Source organism: Oncorhynchus tshawytscha, linkage group LG19 (genome assembly GCF_018296145.1).
Source record: "Oncorhynchus tshawytscha isolate Ot180627B linkage group LG19, Otsh_v2.0, whole genome shotgun sequence".
NCBI classification, from domain to species: domain Eukaryota; kingdom Metazoa; phylum Chordata; class Actinopteri; order Salmoniformes; family Salmonidae; genus Oncorhynchus; species Oncorhynchus tshawytscha.
In genome coordinates, this window is record NC_056447.1 from 5,054,762 (window position 1) to 5,072,800 (window position 18,039).

The 18,039-nt window shown below is 44.2% G+C and overlaps 1 protein-coding gene across 1 annotated transcript in view; it reads right to left on the minus strand.

The window, feature by feature from the left end:
• Positions 1 to 18,039, minus strand: part of LOC112218269 (phosphatidylinositol 4-phosphate 3-kinase C2 domain-containing subunit alpha) — a 49,981-nt gene that overhangs the window by 26,156 nt on the left and 5,786 nt on the right. The window contains exons 2-4 of the mRNA XM_042301278.1: positions 12,615 to 13,867; positions 3,274 to 3,374; positions 2,426 to 2,586 (exon numbers count right to left, since the gene is read on the minus strand). Of these exons, the coding sequence (XP_042157212.1) occupies positions 2,426 to 2,586; positions 3,274 to 3,374; positions 12,615 to 13,778 (1,426 nt within the window). The 5' untranslated portion in view covers positions 13,779 to 13,867. The remainder of the gene's footprint in view (positions 1 to 2,425; positions 2,587 to 3,273; positions 3,375 to 12,614; positions 13,868 to 18,039) is intronic.

Genomic DNA, 18,039 nt, shown 5'->3' on the forward strand with positions numbered 1-18,039 from the left:
GAGAATCGAATCAAACCAAATGTTATGTCACATGCGCCGAATACAGCCGGTGTAGATCTTACAGTGAAATGCTTACTTACAAGCCCCTAACCAACAATGCAGTTTTAAGAAGAATACCTAAAAAAATAATAATAATAAAAGGAACAAATAATTAAAGAGCAGCAGTAAAATAACAATAGCGAGACGATATACAGCGCCACCGGTACAGAGAACGTGCGGGGGCACCGGTTAGTCGAGGTAACTGAGGTAATATATACATGTGGGTAGAGTTATTAAATTCACTTATGCATAGATAATAACAGAGAGTAGCAGCAGTGTAAAAGAGGGGGGCAATGCAAGTAGTCTGGGTTGCCATTTGATTAGATAGTCAGTAGTCTTAAGGCTTGGGGGTAGTTGTTTAGAAGCCTCTTGGACCAGTACCCGCTTGCCGTGCGGTAGCAGAGAGAACAGTCTATGACTAGGGTGGTTGGAGTCTGACAATTTTTAGGGCAGGACTGGTGTCTACGATTACAATACTAGTCTCGAAACACAGCAGGATGCTAGCAACTCATTAGCTAGCACTTGAATACCCAGCCAATGAGTGATGTCAATTGAGGGCTCACATCCAATCACCCGCCAGGAAGGGGCCAGGTCCAGGGCGATCCTGCCAGGGCAAAGCAGAACCCACATGTATTACCTCAGCACCAACGGGGACAGGAACAACTGCATTTCTCATCATCAATACGAGGAATTTAAACAACTCCATTTCTGCGTTTTATTGTCTACTTCTTCATCACATTTAAAAAGGCAGTTAAAGAGAAAAAAAAAGAGAGCAACATAGCAAGAGAGAGAACATAAGGGAAAGCAAGACAGTGAGAGAGAGACAGTATGATGGCAAGAGAGAGAACACAAGGGAAAGAGAGCGGGGCCTTTCAGATCAGAGAACTGCAGCAGACAGAGCTAAAAACGAGGGCTTTGACCAAGGTGACATCCAACACACTCAAAGGCACCAGACATCCACCAGTTCCCTGGGTTTCCTCTCTCCCCATGCCAAGGTATGCAAGGAATCTCTAACCTAAATCTTGCAGGTGAAGATTCTAGCCTAAGAAAGAACCAATCGTTTTTTTCCCCTCCTCCCCGGCAACAGAAGCTAGCTCAGCTCTGTCTGGCTGTTACATACAGTAAGAGTGTCAGAGGGGAGCAGAGAAGCTGTAACAGTAGCAGTTGGGGAAAGAGTCATCTGGAAATGCGTTTTTGTTCACCCCGGGAGATTTTTCCACACGCCAAATTTAGGAAGCTGGTGGAATACCGGTGGAAGTGGAACAGAGGGGCCCGTCTGAAGACCGAGAGAGAAACGCGACAGATTACTACACAAGAAAGAGAAAGAGGGAAAGAAAATATATTTTCAGCCTGCTCTTGTTCCCTCCGTACACGTCCCCCCACTCCTAAAAGAGAGAGAACTGAAGGCCATTGTTCCTGTCTGCCGACATACAACCCTGGGGGGAATGTGTACTGTACAGAGAATCAGGCCTGGCTATACAGTACATGAGAAAGAAGAGGCAGCATGACCAGTTGGTGTGGTTACAGAGAGACTGGGTTAGTGGGACTGGCCACACACACACAGGAACGAGCAAGCAATACCAGTTTGGTTTTAAAATAAAAAAGCAATTAAGGATAGATAGAATCCACACACAAAAGGCTGGTGTTGATTCGCTGCCAGGACCCAGGGAGTTCAGAGCAGACTCCATTAGAGAACTTGGTCACATTGGGCCAGGCCAAGAGAGATCAGTGACTGGCATTGGAGGGGTGGATCCAGGGGCGGCGCTACAAACCTGGGGTCAGCCAATGACAACGCAACCCCAGAGATCGAACCAAAAGCCCAGTGGGCGAATGAGTGAACATAATATAGAGAAGGCCTTTGGCCGACATAGCTGCTCCAGGGCAGTGGGCACAACCTTTTATTTGTGAGGAGAGGGAATGTGGTGTGTTTCCAGAAAAAAAAGGGAAAAGAAAAAAAACTAGCTGTGCCGAATGCTGCTTCCTCTTTTGGACCTCTGGCCCAGTAGTCTTATCTGTCATCTGAAGAGCTCTGTCTTAAAGGGGAAATGCCTCCGATTTTTGTTGCAGTTGGGTCAATTAGACTTGGGAGAGCTCCATTCTAAAGAAGCCCCTTGATGTCATTGCATGTAGTAATAACCTACTTTTATGGTTATAAAGGTATCTTAGCAACCAGCCTGCACACCCAGGGTCCAGGGTTGAGGACACTGCGCACCTCTGTATGGGTTAGGGTTGGAACATTTTAGAAACTTTCCCAAAATCCCTCGGTTATCCAGCAATCCCATTTGGAGGATTGTGCCTCTACGTGTTCGCGCCCGAATCCTGGAATTCTACGACCGAGGTTTCAGAATTTAGCAAACCTCATAAGGGTGTTGTGATATGTGCTCACCGTCGCAGGTGAAAGTGACAGGCTCCTGGGACTCAGAGATCTCGATGGACACCTTGACGCTGCAGCCGTTGTCCCCTCCCCCGTCCCTCTGGGGGATCACCGCGCTCAGCACGTACCCCGGGTTGGTGTGGAGGTCATCGTGGGCGAACTTTGACCTCAGTCTGAAAAAACAAAACAAATCAGCCAATTAAAATTTAGTACGTCACCTTCACATAGAATTGATTCTCTACTTTTTATTCCCTTAGTTTGCAAATCTGGAAGTTTGCTGGCCTATTACACATGCAGATGCAGAAACTAGTAGATAAGGGACTGACTAAATACCTGTGATTAGTTCTCCTACTTAACTTCCCCCTCCCGTACTTCCTTATGGGATCTGAAGTTCTTCTAAAGCTCTTCTGCTTTGGCGATATTTGCTGCGTTTTCTGCCAATAAAGCATTACTGAACGGAATTGAATTCAGGAACTAATGTATTGATGCTTACTGAACTGTCATGGAGATTACTCTCAATTACATGTGAAGACTCGACGTGGTCTATAACGATGGCTTTCCCATTAGGGATGGGGGTAGATGGGGCGGCTTTTACGCTGTGTGCGTGTGTGTGTGGTGCACTGCTTTGTTGGTGATGTTATGTTACCATACTGGAGAGCGATTTCCAGAGCCAAGCTACATAATCACTCCACCCAGAGGACTGGAGTGAGGCTGCACACCCAGTCACACAAACACGCAATTACAGCACACACACACACACACACAGTACTGTGAGCGTGCACACTCCTTTGCGTACACTCACACAGTACTTAAGTGTGTGCTCAGAACACACACATACTGAACACACACACACAGCTTACATTGCTACGTCTTCACAGAAGGCTACAACTTCCAGGTTCTGGGCTTCCTTTTCCTCCAGGGCGGTGTACTTTGCCAGTGCCCTCCCACTTCCCTTATCGTGCTGCGAGACAATGAGACAAAGCAAAGGGGACAAAATGGTGAGCAAAACAAGAAGAAGTAGGTGCGTGAGACAATTTACTGGTGTTAAATTAATATGGAACTGGAATTAAATTGGTATTAGTTTAGGAAAGGTACACATTAAATATACAAAAAGTACAATTGCAGTAAGACCTTAACACCTAATTGGACCTACGCACATATACACTCATCCCCCCCATTCACATAAATGGATCACTCCTACAGACAGTGAGTCGCGAGGCCGTGGCTTGCTGTATAAAGCAGGCAGACGGGCATCGAGGCATTCAGTTACTGTTCGATTGAACGTTAGAATGGGCAAAACAAGTGACTGAGTTGGGTATGATCGCCGGTGCCTGTTGCGCCGGTTCCAGTATCTCAGAAATGTCCGGCCTCCTGGGCTTTTCACTCACGACAGTGTCTAGGGTGGACAGAGAATGGTGCGACAAACAAAAAACATCCAGTCAGCGGCAGTCATGGGGGCGAAAACAGCTTGTTGATGAAAGAGGTGGAAGGAAAAAGGCAAGAATCGTGCAAGCTAATAGGCAGGCAACAAACAGACAAATAACAGCGCAGTACAACAGTGGAGTGCAGATCGGCATCTCGGAACGCACAACTCGTCGATCCTTGTCACGGATGGGCTATTGCAGCAGACGACCACACCGGGTTCCACTAATATCAGTTAAAAACAAGTGGGCACGCGATCACCAACACGTGTGGAGTGGAAAAACATTGACTGGTTCAACGAATCCCGGTTCCTGCTGTGTCATACTGATGGCAGAGTCAGGATTTGGCATAAGCATCATGAGTCCATAGACCCATCCTGCCTGCTGTCAACGGTTTAGGCTAGTGGCAGTGGTGTACCGCCATCCAATCTGCAGCAACTGTGTGATGCCGTCGCATCAGCATGGACCAACATCTCTGTGGAACGTTTTCGACTTGAAGAATCCATTCCCCAAATAATTGAGGCTGTTCTGGAGGCAAAGGAGGGGTCCGACCCGGTATTAGAAGGGTGCACCTAATAAAAACTGTCTGGTGAGTGTACATTTACACATTATACAAACTGACTAATTTAGTCCTGTGCATTGTGCTAAGTAAGTGAGGTGTATGCAGGCAGCTAAAATAACAGACACATTTTGATATATGAAAGCAATGAATCCTATCAAGTGCATTTTTCCTAGTGGGGAAAAGCTACACACACATTCACACACTAAAAGGCCCCCCCTAGGAATTGAGTTCAGAGATTCCTGGATGCCGTGAAAAAGCTGCCGGGAACTGGCAGGAGGAACGCCCCATAATTTGACTAACTAGTTGGGGCTAAGAATGCGTTTCCTGTGCAACAGGAAATTACAAGTTAAAATCCCGCCTCTTCTCCCTGGTCTGCTGTGAGTCAGCAGAAAAGCACACACAGGCGTTGGAATTCAATGACATCACGATGCACACAGAGGAAGACTTTGATTCTGCTCTGAGGGAATAGGGAAGGGTTACAAAAATGCCTGGTATGAGAGAGTAACTTTCATGTGTTGTTCCATGTGTGTTGTTCCTTGTTGCAGACATTTGAAAACAAAAACGCATTTTTTAAAAAACGTGTGCTTTCTAGTGCACTTATGAAAAGTTATCAATCATCTTTTTCACCAACAGAGCAGAGCTTTTCGGGGCATACTGCACAGCATAGCTACCACTGTCAAAGTAACTGCACTTCTTGACCCATTCTCCACTTCAGTGACTCGTACGCTGAGGTTTGTGCAAAATACAGCCATCTAAACATGATCTACACACACGTCATGTGTCCTACTCGCTTTCCCAAACTTCGTGGTGAAAAACTGAATGGGTGGAGCATAACGCGTCAAAAGAAATAGACAGGCTAGAAATCGTTTAACAATGTACATGTTTTGGTGAAGCTGGCATTTGAAAAAGCGTACATTCCCACTGTCACAAAGACTCATGGCTGATTGAAGATGAAATCGTCAATATTGTGATGATCACTTACTTTACTTGGCACTTACTACAGACACTGATTTATTTAACCTCTTGCGATAGGAAAATGTTTTTTTTACTAAGTTGAACATGTGCTCGTCATGACAGAATGTAAACATTGTGAAATAACAGGTCATTTTTGTTCAACAAGCTACACTACCCTAAAAAAGGGACTAATTTCGTGGAACTACCCTTATATAAAAAATATTTTTAAAAATATTTTTAAAAATTCAAAACACATTTTAACACCCACTGATCGACAGTCGACACACAGTGCCTACACACACACACTTCATGGGGAAAAATGTCATGTTAGTTTTGTTTTCAGAAAAAGTCACATCTTTACAGATGTTTTATGTTAATAGGATGTCATGACTGCGTCTATTTGTAATTGCTGAAATGAGAAGTACAACGTTAATGATCAGTCTGCCTTCTTTATGTTTTGTCATTTTCGGGGGCCAGAACAAAAAGAGAGACAATGACGACAGGAGATTTAGCATTATTTTATGAGCTACTTTGCTCAGCTTAGCGGTTCCTATAAAAACTTCACTCCACAAGCAAAGGCATCAGGATTAGTTTAGGCACCAAAAGGAAGAAAACGGACTGAACTACGGAGGGACTACATGGACTCGTCGCAAAGGGTTTTAAAATGTTTTCCATTGCGCTGCCTAATCAACACAATCCATTTTACGGAGAACTCTTACAGAGACTAACACATTCTTGTTTTGACATAAAATATCACGAAACAGATACATATCTACAAATCAGTGTGTTTGTAGCTCTGACACGGCTGAGATGGCAATCTCTCGCTCTCCGAGAAAACTTGTACATCCCAGCTAGCCAGGTCTCCAGTTGGCAGGAAAAGAGTGAGAGGCATTAGCTGTGTTTGTGTTTTGAGACAAGATCCTTTCATCGAAAACAAACACGCAGAGATAATCCAATGAGGCGGAGATGATCACACACACACACACACACAGCAGGACAGACACCAGGCTGTACAGTTAGACAGTCCTGTCTTTGTTTTCTCCATTTCATCCTCTGAGCCGCTTTTAATGGGGGGGTGTACTGGAGCCTGAGGGGATGAGTATGGCCCATGTGACTCACACCATTCACGTCATTCTTCTGTTCTGGTTCGCTTTGGTCTAGTCACCCTACTGTTCTGAGTCAGGTCCGGTCTGCTTAACAGCTCCTCTGTCTTGGGTCTGTCTTAAAATGGTACAGTACACCACTTCATGGTCCAAGGCTTGTGCCGGTCTGCTGCCTGTATATACAGTCCTAGAAAAATGGTACCTTCTTCACTGGCCCAGGTTTTTAGTGGTTTGCTAGACTTCCATTGACATGAGCCTCTTCTACTTTCCTCAACCTTACACTGACTGGACTCCACCCACACACTCGTTTAAATAACCTTATTGGGTCCCCCCCAACCCCAAAACCTAACCGTAACCCCTAAAACTAACCTTTATTCTACCTTATCCCTAAACCTCCTAGAAATAGCATTTGACCAAGTGGGGACTAACAAAATGTCCCGTTAGTATAAATCATATCAAGCGTTATTCATACAGCACATTTAAGACATGGAATGCAACACAATGTGTTACAGGAAAATACAAACAAAACAAAAGAAAACAATTCAAATAAAGCTGAAATATTTACTACACAACTCACATAAGAGGATAAAAATCTAATGTTAAAAAACTGACCGGCTAAAAAACACCCAAAGGAAAAGCAAAGCTAAAAAGTGTTTTAAACACACATGCCCACCCACAACTTCACACTCTCCACATACAGTGCAATCGGAAAGTATTCAGACCTCCTTGACTTTTCCCACATTTTGTTACATTACAGCCTTATTAAAAAAACAACTGAAATATCACATTTACATAAGTATTCAGACCCTTTACTCAGTACTTCACAGCCTGGAGTTCTTGGGTATGAAGCTACAAGCTTGGCACACCTGTACTTGGGGAGTTTCTCCCATTCTTCTCTGGAGATCCTCTCAAGCTCTGTCAGGTTGGATGGGGAGCATCGTTGCACAGCTATTTTCAGGTCTCTCCAGAGATGTTAGATCAGGTTCAAGTCCAGGTTCTGGCTTGGCCACTCAAGGACATTCAGAGACTTGTGCCGAAGACACTCCTGCATTGTCTTGGCTGTGTGTTTAGGGTCGTTGTCCTGTTGGAAGGTGAAACTTCTCCCCAGTCTGAGGTCCTGAGCGCTCTGCAGCAGGTTTTCATCAAGGATCTCTCTGTACTTTGCTCCGTTTATCTTTGCCTCATTCTTGACTAGTCTCCCAGTCCCTGAAAACCATATCCACAGCATGATGCTGCCACCACCATAGGGATGGTGCAAGGTTTCCTACAGAAGTGACACTTTGCATTCAGGCCAAATAAGTACAATCTTGGTTTCATCAGACCAGAGAGTCTCGTTTCCCATGGTGAGAATCCTTTAGGTGCCTTTTGGCAAACTCTAAGCGGGCTGTCATGTGCCTTTTACTTAGGAGTGGCTTCCGTCTGGCCACTCGACCATAATGGCCTGATTGGTGGAGTGCTGCAGAGATTACCAAGGACCTTCTTCCCCGATTGCTCAGTTTATCCAGGTGGCCAGCTCTAAGAAAAGTCTTGGTGGTTCCAAACTTCTTCCATTTAAGAATGATGGAGTCCACTGTGTTCTTGGGGACCTTTAATGCTGCAGAAATGTTTTGGTACCTTTCCCTAGATCTGTGACTCGACACAAGCCTGTCTCTGAGCTCTACAGACAATTCCTTCGACCTCATGACTTGGTTTCTGCTCTGACATGCACTGTCAACTGTGGGACCTTATATAGACAGGTGTGTGCCTTTCCAAATCATGTCCAATCAATTGAATTTACCACAGGTGGACTCCAATCAAGTTGAAGAAACATTTCAAGGATGATCAATGGAAACAGGATGCACCTGAACTCATAGTAAGTCTCATAGTAAATACTGAATACTTTTACATATTCAAGTCAGTTAATAACAAATTCTTATTTACAATGACGGCCTAGGAACAGTGTGATAACTGCCTTTGTCAGGGGCAGAACAACAGATTTTTACCTTGTCCGCTTGGGGAATGCTTGGGGAATGCACTAACCACTAGGCTACATGCCGCATTAAGTTAATAAGGTATTTTTATTTTACAAACCTGTTTTTACTTTGTCATTATTGGGTATTGTATGTAGACTGATGAGGGGGGAAAAAACTTTCATCCAATTTAGAAAAAGGCAGTAACGTAACAAAATGTGGAAGAAGTCAAGAGGTCTGACTACTTCCCGAATGCACTGTACGCTGTTTCTACTCTGTTATCTACACTCATTACCTAGTCACTTTTACCCCTACCTACAAGTACATATTACCTCAACTACCTCGTACCCCTGCACATTGATTTGGTACTGGTACTCCTATATAGCCTCATTATTGTTAGTTATGCTGTTATTATTTCTCTATTTTTATAAGCAACTTTTCTTACTTTTTAACTCTGCATTGTTGGGAAAGGGCACGAAAGTAAGCATTTTATGGTAAAGTCTACACCTGTTGTATTCGGCGCATATGAAAGTCACAATTTAATTTGATTCTTCCTGGTTTACACTTTCTAGCGTAAGCCACGTCAGGAGAACCAGTGAACCAAGTAAAGTTTGACTTCCTCTTTCAAATCAGAAAGTTAGTGATTCCTCTGTCCTAACCTCCACTGAGACATTATAGAAATGTCCTTTTTCAACAAAGGATGCGGTTGTTATTATCATCTAGGACTTAATCAGCTGATTCAGAGGATTCCGTTAGTGTCTGGCTCTCAACTACAATTTCCACCCACAAGGCACTTCCTGTTTGTCGTGACTAAACAGGGTGAAAGGTGGAGAAGACCGAGATAATTGGCTTGAGTCACCGAGTTTACTTTTAGCCATATATGTCACTCTGTAGGCCCATCTATCCACCACCACAGAGTGTATGAAAGAACCGAATGCAGCAGAAGACTCATGGTTATAATTTGGTCTTAATTGCAGAAGTATACCTAAATGAGACTTTCTTGCAGAGGCGCACAGAGGTGTTTTAAAGCTTTTCAAAAGGAGGATGAAAATTAGAAGAGGGCTGAGGAGGCCTTCGGTTATGGTTAGTTCCACCAACCAATTCACCTTTGTGTCCCTTTGATATCTTTAGACCACATAGAATGTTTGTTTTTTTTAAACAGATTTTTTTTAATATTCAGAGACTTGATAAAGCGCTAAAATTCAGCATTTTGACATTCTTCTGTGCACTCCCTGTGACATCCTTGAAGATTTAAACCCACTTAACCCCAAGATGTATCCAAGGTTTCACCATCATTGTAAAGCCTTTGTTATTTTGTTGCTTTCATTAGAAGACATTTTAACGGAAACCCTGTCGCGTGAACTGAACTCTCGTTTTAATATGGTGAAACTTTGAGTCAATATATGTTAGAGTCACCCTTGGCAGCGATTACAGCTGTGAGTCTTTCTGGGTAAGTCTCCAAGGGCTTTGCACACCTGGATTGTACAATATTTGCACATTATTATTTTGGATCACAATCCATTTTCAAATCTTGCCATAGATTTTCAAGCTGATTTAAGTCAAAACTGTAACTAGGCCACTCAGGAACATTCAATGTCATCTTGGTAAGCAACTCCAGTGTATATTTGGCCTTCTGTTTTAAGTTATTGTCCTGATGAAAGGTGAATTTGTCTCCCAGTGTCTGTTGGAAAGCAGACTGTACCAGGTTTTCCTCTAGGATGTTGCCTGTGCTTAGCTCTATTACATTTATTTTTTATCCTAAAAAAACTTGTTATTCCTTGCCCATTACAAGCATACCCATAACATGATACAGATTGAAAATATGAAGAGTGGCACTCAGTGATGTGCTGTGTTTGCCCCAAACATTACACTTTGTATTCAGGACAATCATTTTTGGCATATTTGTTGGCAGGTTTACTTTTGTGCCTTATTGCAAACAGGATGCATGTTTTGGAATATTTTCTATTCTGTACAGGCTTCCTTTTCACTCTGTCATTTAGGTTAGTATTGTGTAGTCACTACAATGTTGTTGATGCATCCTTTCACAGCCATTCAATTCTGTAACTGTTTTAAAGTCACCATTGGCCTCATGGTGAAATCCCTGAGCGGTTTTCTTCCTCTCCTATAACGGAGTTAGGAAGGACACCTGTGTCTTTGTAGTGACTGGGTGTATTGATACACCATCCAAAAAGTAATTCATAACTTCACCAAGCACAAAGGGATATTCAATGTCTGCTTTTGTATTTTTGCCCATCTACCAATAAGTGCCTGGTCTAGGAACAGTGGGTTAACTGGGGGCAACTTTGGGTTGCATCTGGTTAGGAACAGTGGGATAACTGCCTTGTTCAGGGGACCTTACAGATTTCATTTTTTAAATTATACCTTTCAGCTTGGCAAGTCAGTTAAGCAACCTTTTCTTACTTTTCAACGCGGTCTAGGACCAGTGGGCTACTGGTCTAGGCCCAGTGGTTAACTGGTCTAGGAAGAGTGGGTTAGTCATTCAAAAATCATGGGTTAACTGGTCTAGGAACAGTGAGTCCATGCTAGGAACAGTGGGATGACTAGTTAGGGACATTTGTACTGGTCTGAACTTATTTAACTGGTCCATAACCAAAGGGGTTGAATACTTATTGACTCAAGACGTTTCAGATTTTCATTTTTAATTAATTTGTAAAATATTCTAAAAACATAGTTCCACTTTGACATTATAGGGCCACATCTCGATTTAATCCATTTTAAATTCAGGCTGTAACACAAAATGTGGGGGGATCAAGGGGTGTGAATACTTTCTGAAGGCACTGTAGCCCCCCACAAACACACATTTGATGAAAGATTACTATGGGGCTGTAAACCGATAAAGGGGTGACTGGGTCTGTAGAAGGTAACTCTGTTCTGGGGGCTGGTTGATAGTGGTACCTTGTCAGCTCAGGGTCTCGATCTTGCAACCAGTCTACTTGTCTCACACTCAGTCTCACACTCAGTCTACCTGCCCAGTGGTCACACTCAGTCATTCAAAAATCAGTCTCACACTCAGTCTCACACTCAGTCTCACACTCAGTCTCTAGTTCAGTCTTTGTACTCAGTCTCATTTCAGTCTCACATAACCACAGGGGTTGAACACTTATTGTCTCAACAGATTTTCAGTCTAAAATTTTAAAAAACACTACACTCAGTCTCACACTCAGTCTCACACTCAGTCTCACACTCAGTCTCACACATCAGTCCACATCAGATTTAATCCATTTTAAATTCAGGCTGTAACACAAAATGTGGGGGGATCAGTCTCACACTTTCTGAAGTCTCACTCAGTCTCAAACACTCATTTCTGAAAGATTACATGGGTCTGTAAACCGGCCTAAAGAGGCGCCTGCTGTCATGGCAACACTGGGTCGCTCTGTGGGCTTGTCAGCCCGGCGTGGGGCATGTTGGGGAGCTCAGTCTCCCTGCGGCCAAACGAAGTGCTGCTGCCATGGCAACACTGGGTCGCTCTGGGGCTTGTCAGTCCGCCGTGGGGCATGTTGGGGAGCTGTATGATCTTGTCCCTGCTACACGAAGTACTGCTGCCTGGCAGCGAGGCAGACAGGCTCGGGCGACACACACACAGGGTGAAGGGGTATAATGTCCCCAAGATGTTGTCTGTATCATGTACGCTTCAGGGATCATCGGGTCTTACAGGAGGCATGTATAAGTCTAAAAATGTCCTAAAAATTTTAAATTGCATTTTTTTATTTGTATTGTTTGTGATACAAATGTAAATCGAATATAAAACACCTTCCTCCCATAGTATTTTATATATGTTAGAATTGCCAGAACAATTTGAAATACCAAAAATATTTTCCGCTACTGCTGGCTTAGAATCGCCGTCACACGGTGTGGGCATTGCAAGGTGGAACATTTACTTGGCTACAGGTATGTGCTTTGGAAACCAAAATGGATGTTTTCGCAGTGCCTGTATGATGTCATTGATGTGAGACTTGACCTGGTTGTTTTGGCTAGGCTTTTGATGAACCCTTTGATATTTTTGGTTCAGCTACAATCATACCCATTTGTTTAGGCGTTAATTACGTTGGGTTATTTTGAATGAGCCATGGTAAAACTTGGTTGTTTTGGCTGTGTTATGACTGCCTGTTTAGGTTGTGGTATGGTAGTGTACAGATTTGCTTAGGAGAGAGATTGTACAATTTATTTTTAACGTTAGATGACTAGACGTACCTGATTGTTTGGCTTTTGCTGGGATGAGGACGCTGGGATGGTAAGGGAGTGGTTCCTGGTGACCGCTGCCCCCGTCGACAACCTCCGGGGCTGAGAGCGACCCGCGAGTTGACCCGTCACCTCCACGGGTGGACTGCTGCCATCAGCCACGCCCTCTGTCTCGTCGAGCAGCACGGCATCCCAGGGGTCCCCTCCAGCTGGTCCTCCCACCACCATTACTGTACCGCGCGATGCCAGGGAGGAGCCCTCCTCGCCCTCAGCTTTGCGCTTGTTGAGTGGGTCCAGGTCCAGCCACTCGAAGCGGCTGAAAGCAGGGGATTCCACGGCAGGTTGCGGTGGGTTGGGCGCCAGGGACGCGATGCTGGTCGACGAAGAATCCAGGTCAGTGCTGGCCGACCTGCCGTTCTTCAAGTATTCCGAGGTACTGTGGATCTTGTCGAAGAGCTTGGCCATCTCCAGGGTGACGGTGGGCTGCTGGAACACCATAGCCCCGGGCTGCTGGATGGGAGTGAAGGCCATGAATGAGGTCTGCGGGCCGGGCAGGCCTATGTAGGGCGGCATGGCCGGTGAAAAGCCATTGTGGAAGGAGAAGTTTTCGGGGTTAGGGAACGGAGCAGAAGGGAACATGGGAGCCTGCTGGTGGGTGGGTGTGGACACGCCCAAACTGGAGGGGGTGGAGAGCATGGAGGGCGTCCACTGGCCGCTGTGGAAGGGCGAGGGGCTGCAGGTGACGTGGCCCCCCGGGTAAGAAGCGCTGAGGTTGAACCCCAGCAGCAAGGAGGGCCGCGAGGCCTTGCTGCTGTTGGCCCCGAAGCTGTCGTCCAGCAGGAGCTTCTCTAGCTCCTGGTTGGTCAGCTTGTCGACGTCGATGTCCCGGAACTTGTCCTTCTCTACCTGCTTCTTGGCCTCGGGGAAGACGATGAGATCCTTCTCCGGTCGGTTGCTGGAGGAAGGAGTGGGCCTGGGAGCAGCGGCGGGATGAAGTTTGTTTTGTGAGGAAGCAGAAGAGGTGGAAGACGAGGTCGCCGGGAGCGTCTGTCTCTTCTCCATTTGTAGTTTGGCTAAGGCCTCCGCCTCCATACGAAGGGCCTCCTCCTTACCCACAACCCCCTTTGGCTGGGCCACATCCAGCTTGAACCCATTACCACTGGATATCTGGGCCATGGTGTCAACTAGAGGGTGCCATGTACGCAGGGTTTGTAGTTCAGCTATGGTGTCAACAGGTCAGATGGGAGTTCTGCTTCTTCAAACACCTGGGAAAGGATGGGAAAAGACCGCAAGTCACAATACAGACATCACCAGGAACAATAGAGACATCACCAGGAACAATAGAGACATCACCAGGAACAATAGAGACATCACCAGGAACATCGCACAACCATGAAGTGGTCTGACAGGCATTTGTTCTGCATTTAGTGAGCGATGTCCATAGCTAATGGAAACGTCTGCACGACTAAAAACTAGCTGATACTAATGCATTTATACTGTTCCCTATAGAATTACAGCTAGGCTGTTTCAAATCTATTACCAAGATATATGTGTTTGAAACACACTGGACCTTTCACTATGGCTTGTACAAAAATCCAAGCACAAGTCCAACTGACATCCTGAAGTATCACCGTCCTTCAACATGGGGGAGGGAGGGGGCTATTCCACAGTAACAGAGTGACGCTGAGACTCACTTTTTCACTTTCAAATGTATGTATGTACGTTAAGGGCTGACCCCATTTAGTCGACTCGTTTATTGTTTGGTCATTAAGCTGTTGGTCGACCGAGATTGAGATTTCTTTAGTAGAGCAGTCGCAATCCTCATTTTTTTTCTTATGGTGCACAATACAATTGTCTGATTCGTGCCAGTCTCTTTGGACTAATCCATCGCGGAGGCCAGGGAGAAGGCACAGTCCATCACTCTAAGACATTTGATACCTACATTGTATACAGTGCATTTGTTAAAGTATTCAGACCCCTTCCCTTTTCCCACATTGTGTTACAGCCTTATTCTAAAACAGATTCAATTTTTTAAAAATGTTCCTCAGCAATCTACACACAATACCCCATGATTACAAAGTTAAGTTTTTGCAAATGTATTAGAAATAAAAACAAATCCCTTATTTATTTACATAAGTATTCGCACCCTTTGGTATGAGACTCGAAATTGAGCTCAGGTACATCCTGTTTCCCTTGATATTCCTTGAGATGTTTCTACAACTTGGAGTTCACTTGTGGTAAATTCAATTGATTGGACATGATTTGGAAAGGCACATTAGAGAGTCGAGTTTGAGAAACAGACCCCTCAACTGGCAGCTTCATTAAATAGTACACGCAAAACTTCAGTCACAACGTCAACAGTGAAGAGGCGACTCCGGGATGCTGGCCTTCTAGGTAGAGTTGCAAAGAAAAAGCCATATCTCAGACTGGCCAATAAAAAGAAACGATTAAGATGGGGAAAAGAACACAGACACTGGATAGAATTATGAGATAAGATAAGATTGGGAAAAAAGTGTTTTTGACAGACAAATCTAAGATTGAGGTGTTCGGATCACAAAGAGGAACATTTGTGAGACGCAGAAAAAATGAAAAGATGCTGGAGGAGTGCTTGATGCCATCTGTCAAGCATGGTGGAGGCAATGTGATGGTCTGGGGGTGCTTTGGTGGTGGTAAAGTGGTAGATTTGGACAGGGTAAAAAGGATCTTGAAGAAGGAAGGCTATCACTCCATTTTGCAACGCCATGCCATACCCTGTGGACGGTGCTTAATTGGAGCCAATTTCCTCCTACAACAGGACAATGACTCAAAGCACAGCTCCAAACTATGCCATAACTATTTAGGGAAGAAGCAGTCAGTTGGTATTCTGTCTATTATGGAGTGGCCAGCAGTCACTGGATCTCAACCCTATTGAGCTGTTGTGGGAGCAGCTTGACCATATGGTACGTAATTAGTGCCCATCAAGCCAATCCAACTTGTGGGAGGTGCTTCAGGAATCATGGGGTGAAATCTCTTCAGATTACTTCAACAAATTGACAACTAGAATGCCAAAGGTCTGCAAGGCTGTAGTTGCTGCAAATGGAGGATTCTTTGAGAAAAGCAAAGTTTGAAGGACACAATTATTTAAATTAAAAATCATTATTTATAACCTTGTCAACGTCTTGACTATAATTCCTATTCATTTTGCAACACATTTCATGTATGTTTTCATGGACAACAAGGACATTTCTAAGTGACCCCAAACTTTTGAACGGTATGTATGTATGTATGTATGTGTGATGCACCAACATTAAATTCTTGGCCGATACCGATATCCTATATTTTCCTTGACAAAAAGAAACGATACCGATAACAGATATTTAACATTTGAAGCATTCTAGTACAGTTAAATAGTTACACACACGTACGCAGAGGATTAATGCACTGCATCTCAGTGCAAGAGGCGTCACTACAGTCCCTGGTTCAAATCCAGGCTGAATCACATCCGGCTGTGATTGGGAGTCCCATAGGGCGGCGCACAATTGTCCCAGCGTCGTCCGGGTCGTCATTGTAAATAAGAATTTGTTCTTAACTGACTCACCAAGTTAAATAAAAGGTTACACACACATACATTGACCAAAAAGTTATTTTGTTGGTGTTTACGTATGTCCCCATTACCAGTAAAACATAAACAAAACCTACTTCTTTCACTTACTTGCTGTGCTGTTTCGTTGTTCATTTGTTCAGTTGTTTCATTCTCAAACAGGATTGCTGTGGAATGCCATTTGGGTCTTTGCTTGTCAAAAAAGATATCTGTTTCAGTAGGTATAGCTAGCTAGCTAACTATATAGCTAGGTGTCATCATCTAAAATAACCCTAATTTATAAGACAGTTCTTATTTCATGAATGGTGTTCGGACCCATCTATGACGGATTAGCCACAATAGTGGACTTTGCGGTTGGCCTTCAAAATAAAAGTATTTATATAATTATTTGTGTTCATTGTTTTATTTTGCCTAATCCTTATTGTGGCTAGCTTAACAACACATAACTCGGTTCAGTCGAGCCTCACTAGCCAGATGAAGCTAGCTGGCTGCTTATAACATTAGCTTTGGGCAACAGGGTTAAGTAGCTGGCTAGCGATTTATTTTCATGAACTGAAATTTCAATTGGCAAACAACAAGTGGCAACCTAGCTGAAATTTTCTCAACAAGGATTCCTAAATCATTGCTAAGAATAATTCAAATGACTGCAGTTTCTACTGGTCATTGTTTTCAGGCTGGTTGTATTTGTGCTAGCTAGCTACCAAGCTAAAGCTAGCAACCTCAGAAGTTGCAGTCGAACAAATTATGCTTTATTACCAACTCGGTATTTTAAACACATTGTTCGTGGCCGGTGTTTGCTTGCAGACATTTTTGTACAGCTTGGACAGTGCTACTGTATCTTTTTTGACATGCAAAGACACAAACGGCGTTCCATAGTATATATGGCTGTGTAATTACGGTAGTTCAACATCTGACAAATAGCGCACTTGGTAGTGTGTACCGGTGCTCAACCAGTCAGCGAAAGCCAACATCACCCAAGACAGAGAACGGTTGATTGTCAAGGGCATTGAATTCCATTATCTTGGCTTTAAAATGGATTTTGCTGAAATCTTCTTACTCTATCAAATGACTGCTCGACCCACACAGCAGACATTGTGCGGGCTAGGTTAGGAATGCTGTGAGGCACGTGTAGCGCAAAATGTTATGCGGCGTTATTACTTCATGTACCTACGTTATATAAACTCAAAAAAAGAAACGTCCCTTTTTCAGGACCCTGTCTTTGAAAGATAATTTGTAAAAACACAAATAACAGATATTCATTGTAAAGGCTTTATACACTGTTTCCCATGCTTGTTCAATGACCCATAAACAATTAATGAACATGCACCTGTGGAACGGCTTACAGACGGTAGGCAATTAAGGTCAGTTATGAAAACTTAGGACACTAAAGAGGCCTTTCTACTGACTCTGAAAAAAAACAAAAGAAAGTTGCCCAGGGTCCCTGCTCATATGTGTGAGCGTGCCTTAGGCTTGCTGCAAGGAGGCATGAGGACTGCAGATGTGGCCAGGGGAATAAATTGCAATGTCCGTACTGCGAGATGCCTAAGACAGCGCTACAGGGAGACAGGATGGAGAGCTGATAGTCCTCGCAGCGGCAGACCACGTGTAACACCTGCACAGGATCGGTACATCCGAACATCACACCTGTGAGACAGGTACAGGATGGCAACAACAATTGACCGAGTTACACCAGGAACGCACAATCCCTCCAACATTGCTCAGACTGTCCGCAATAGGCTGAGAGAGGCTGGACTGAGGGCTTGTAGGCCTGTTGTAAGGTAGGTTCTCACCAGACATAACTGGCAACAACGTCACCTATGAGCACAAACCCACCGTCGCAGGACCAAACAGGACTGG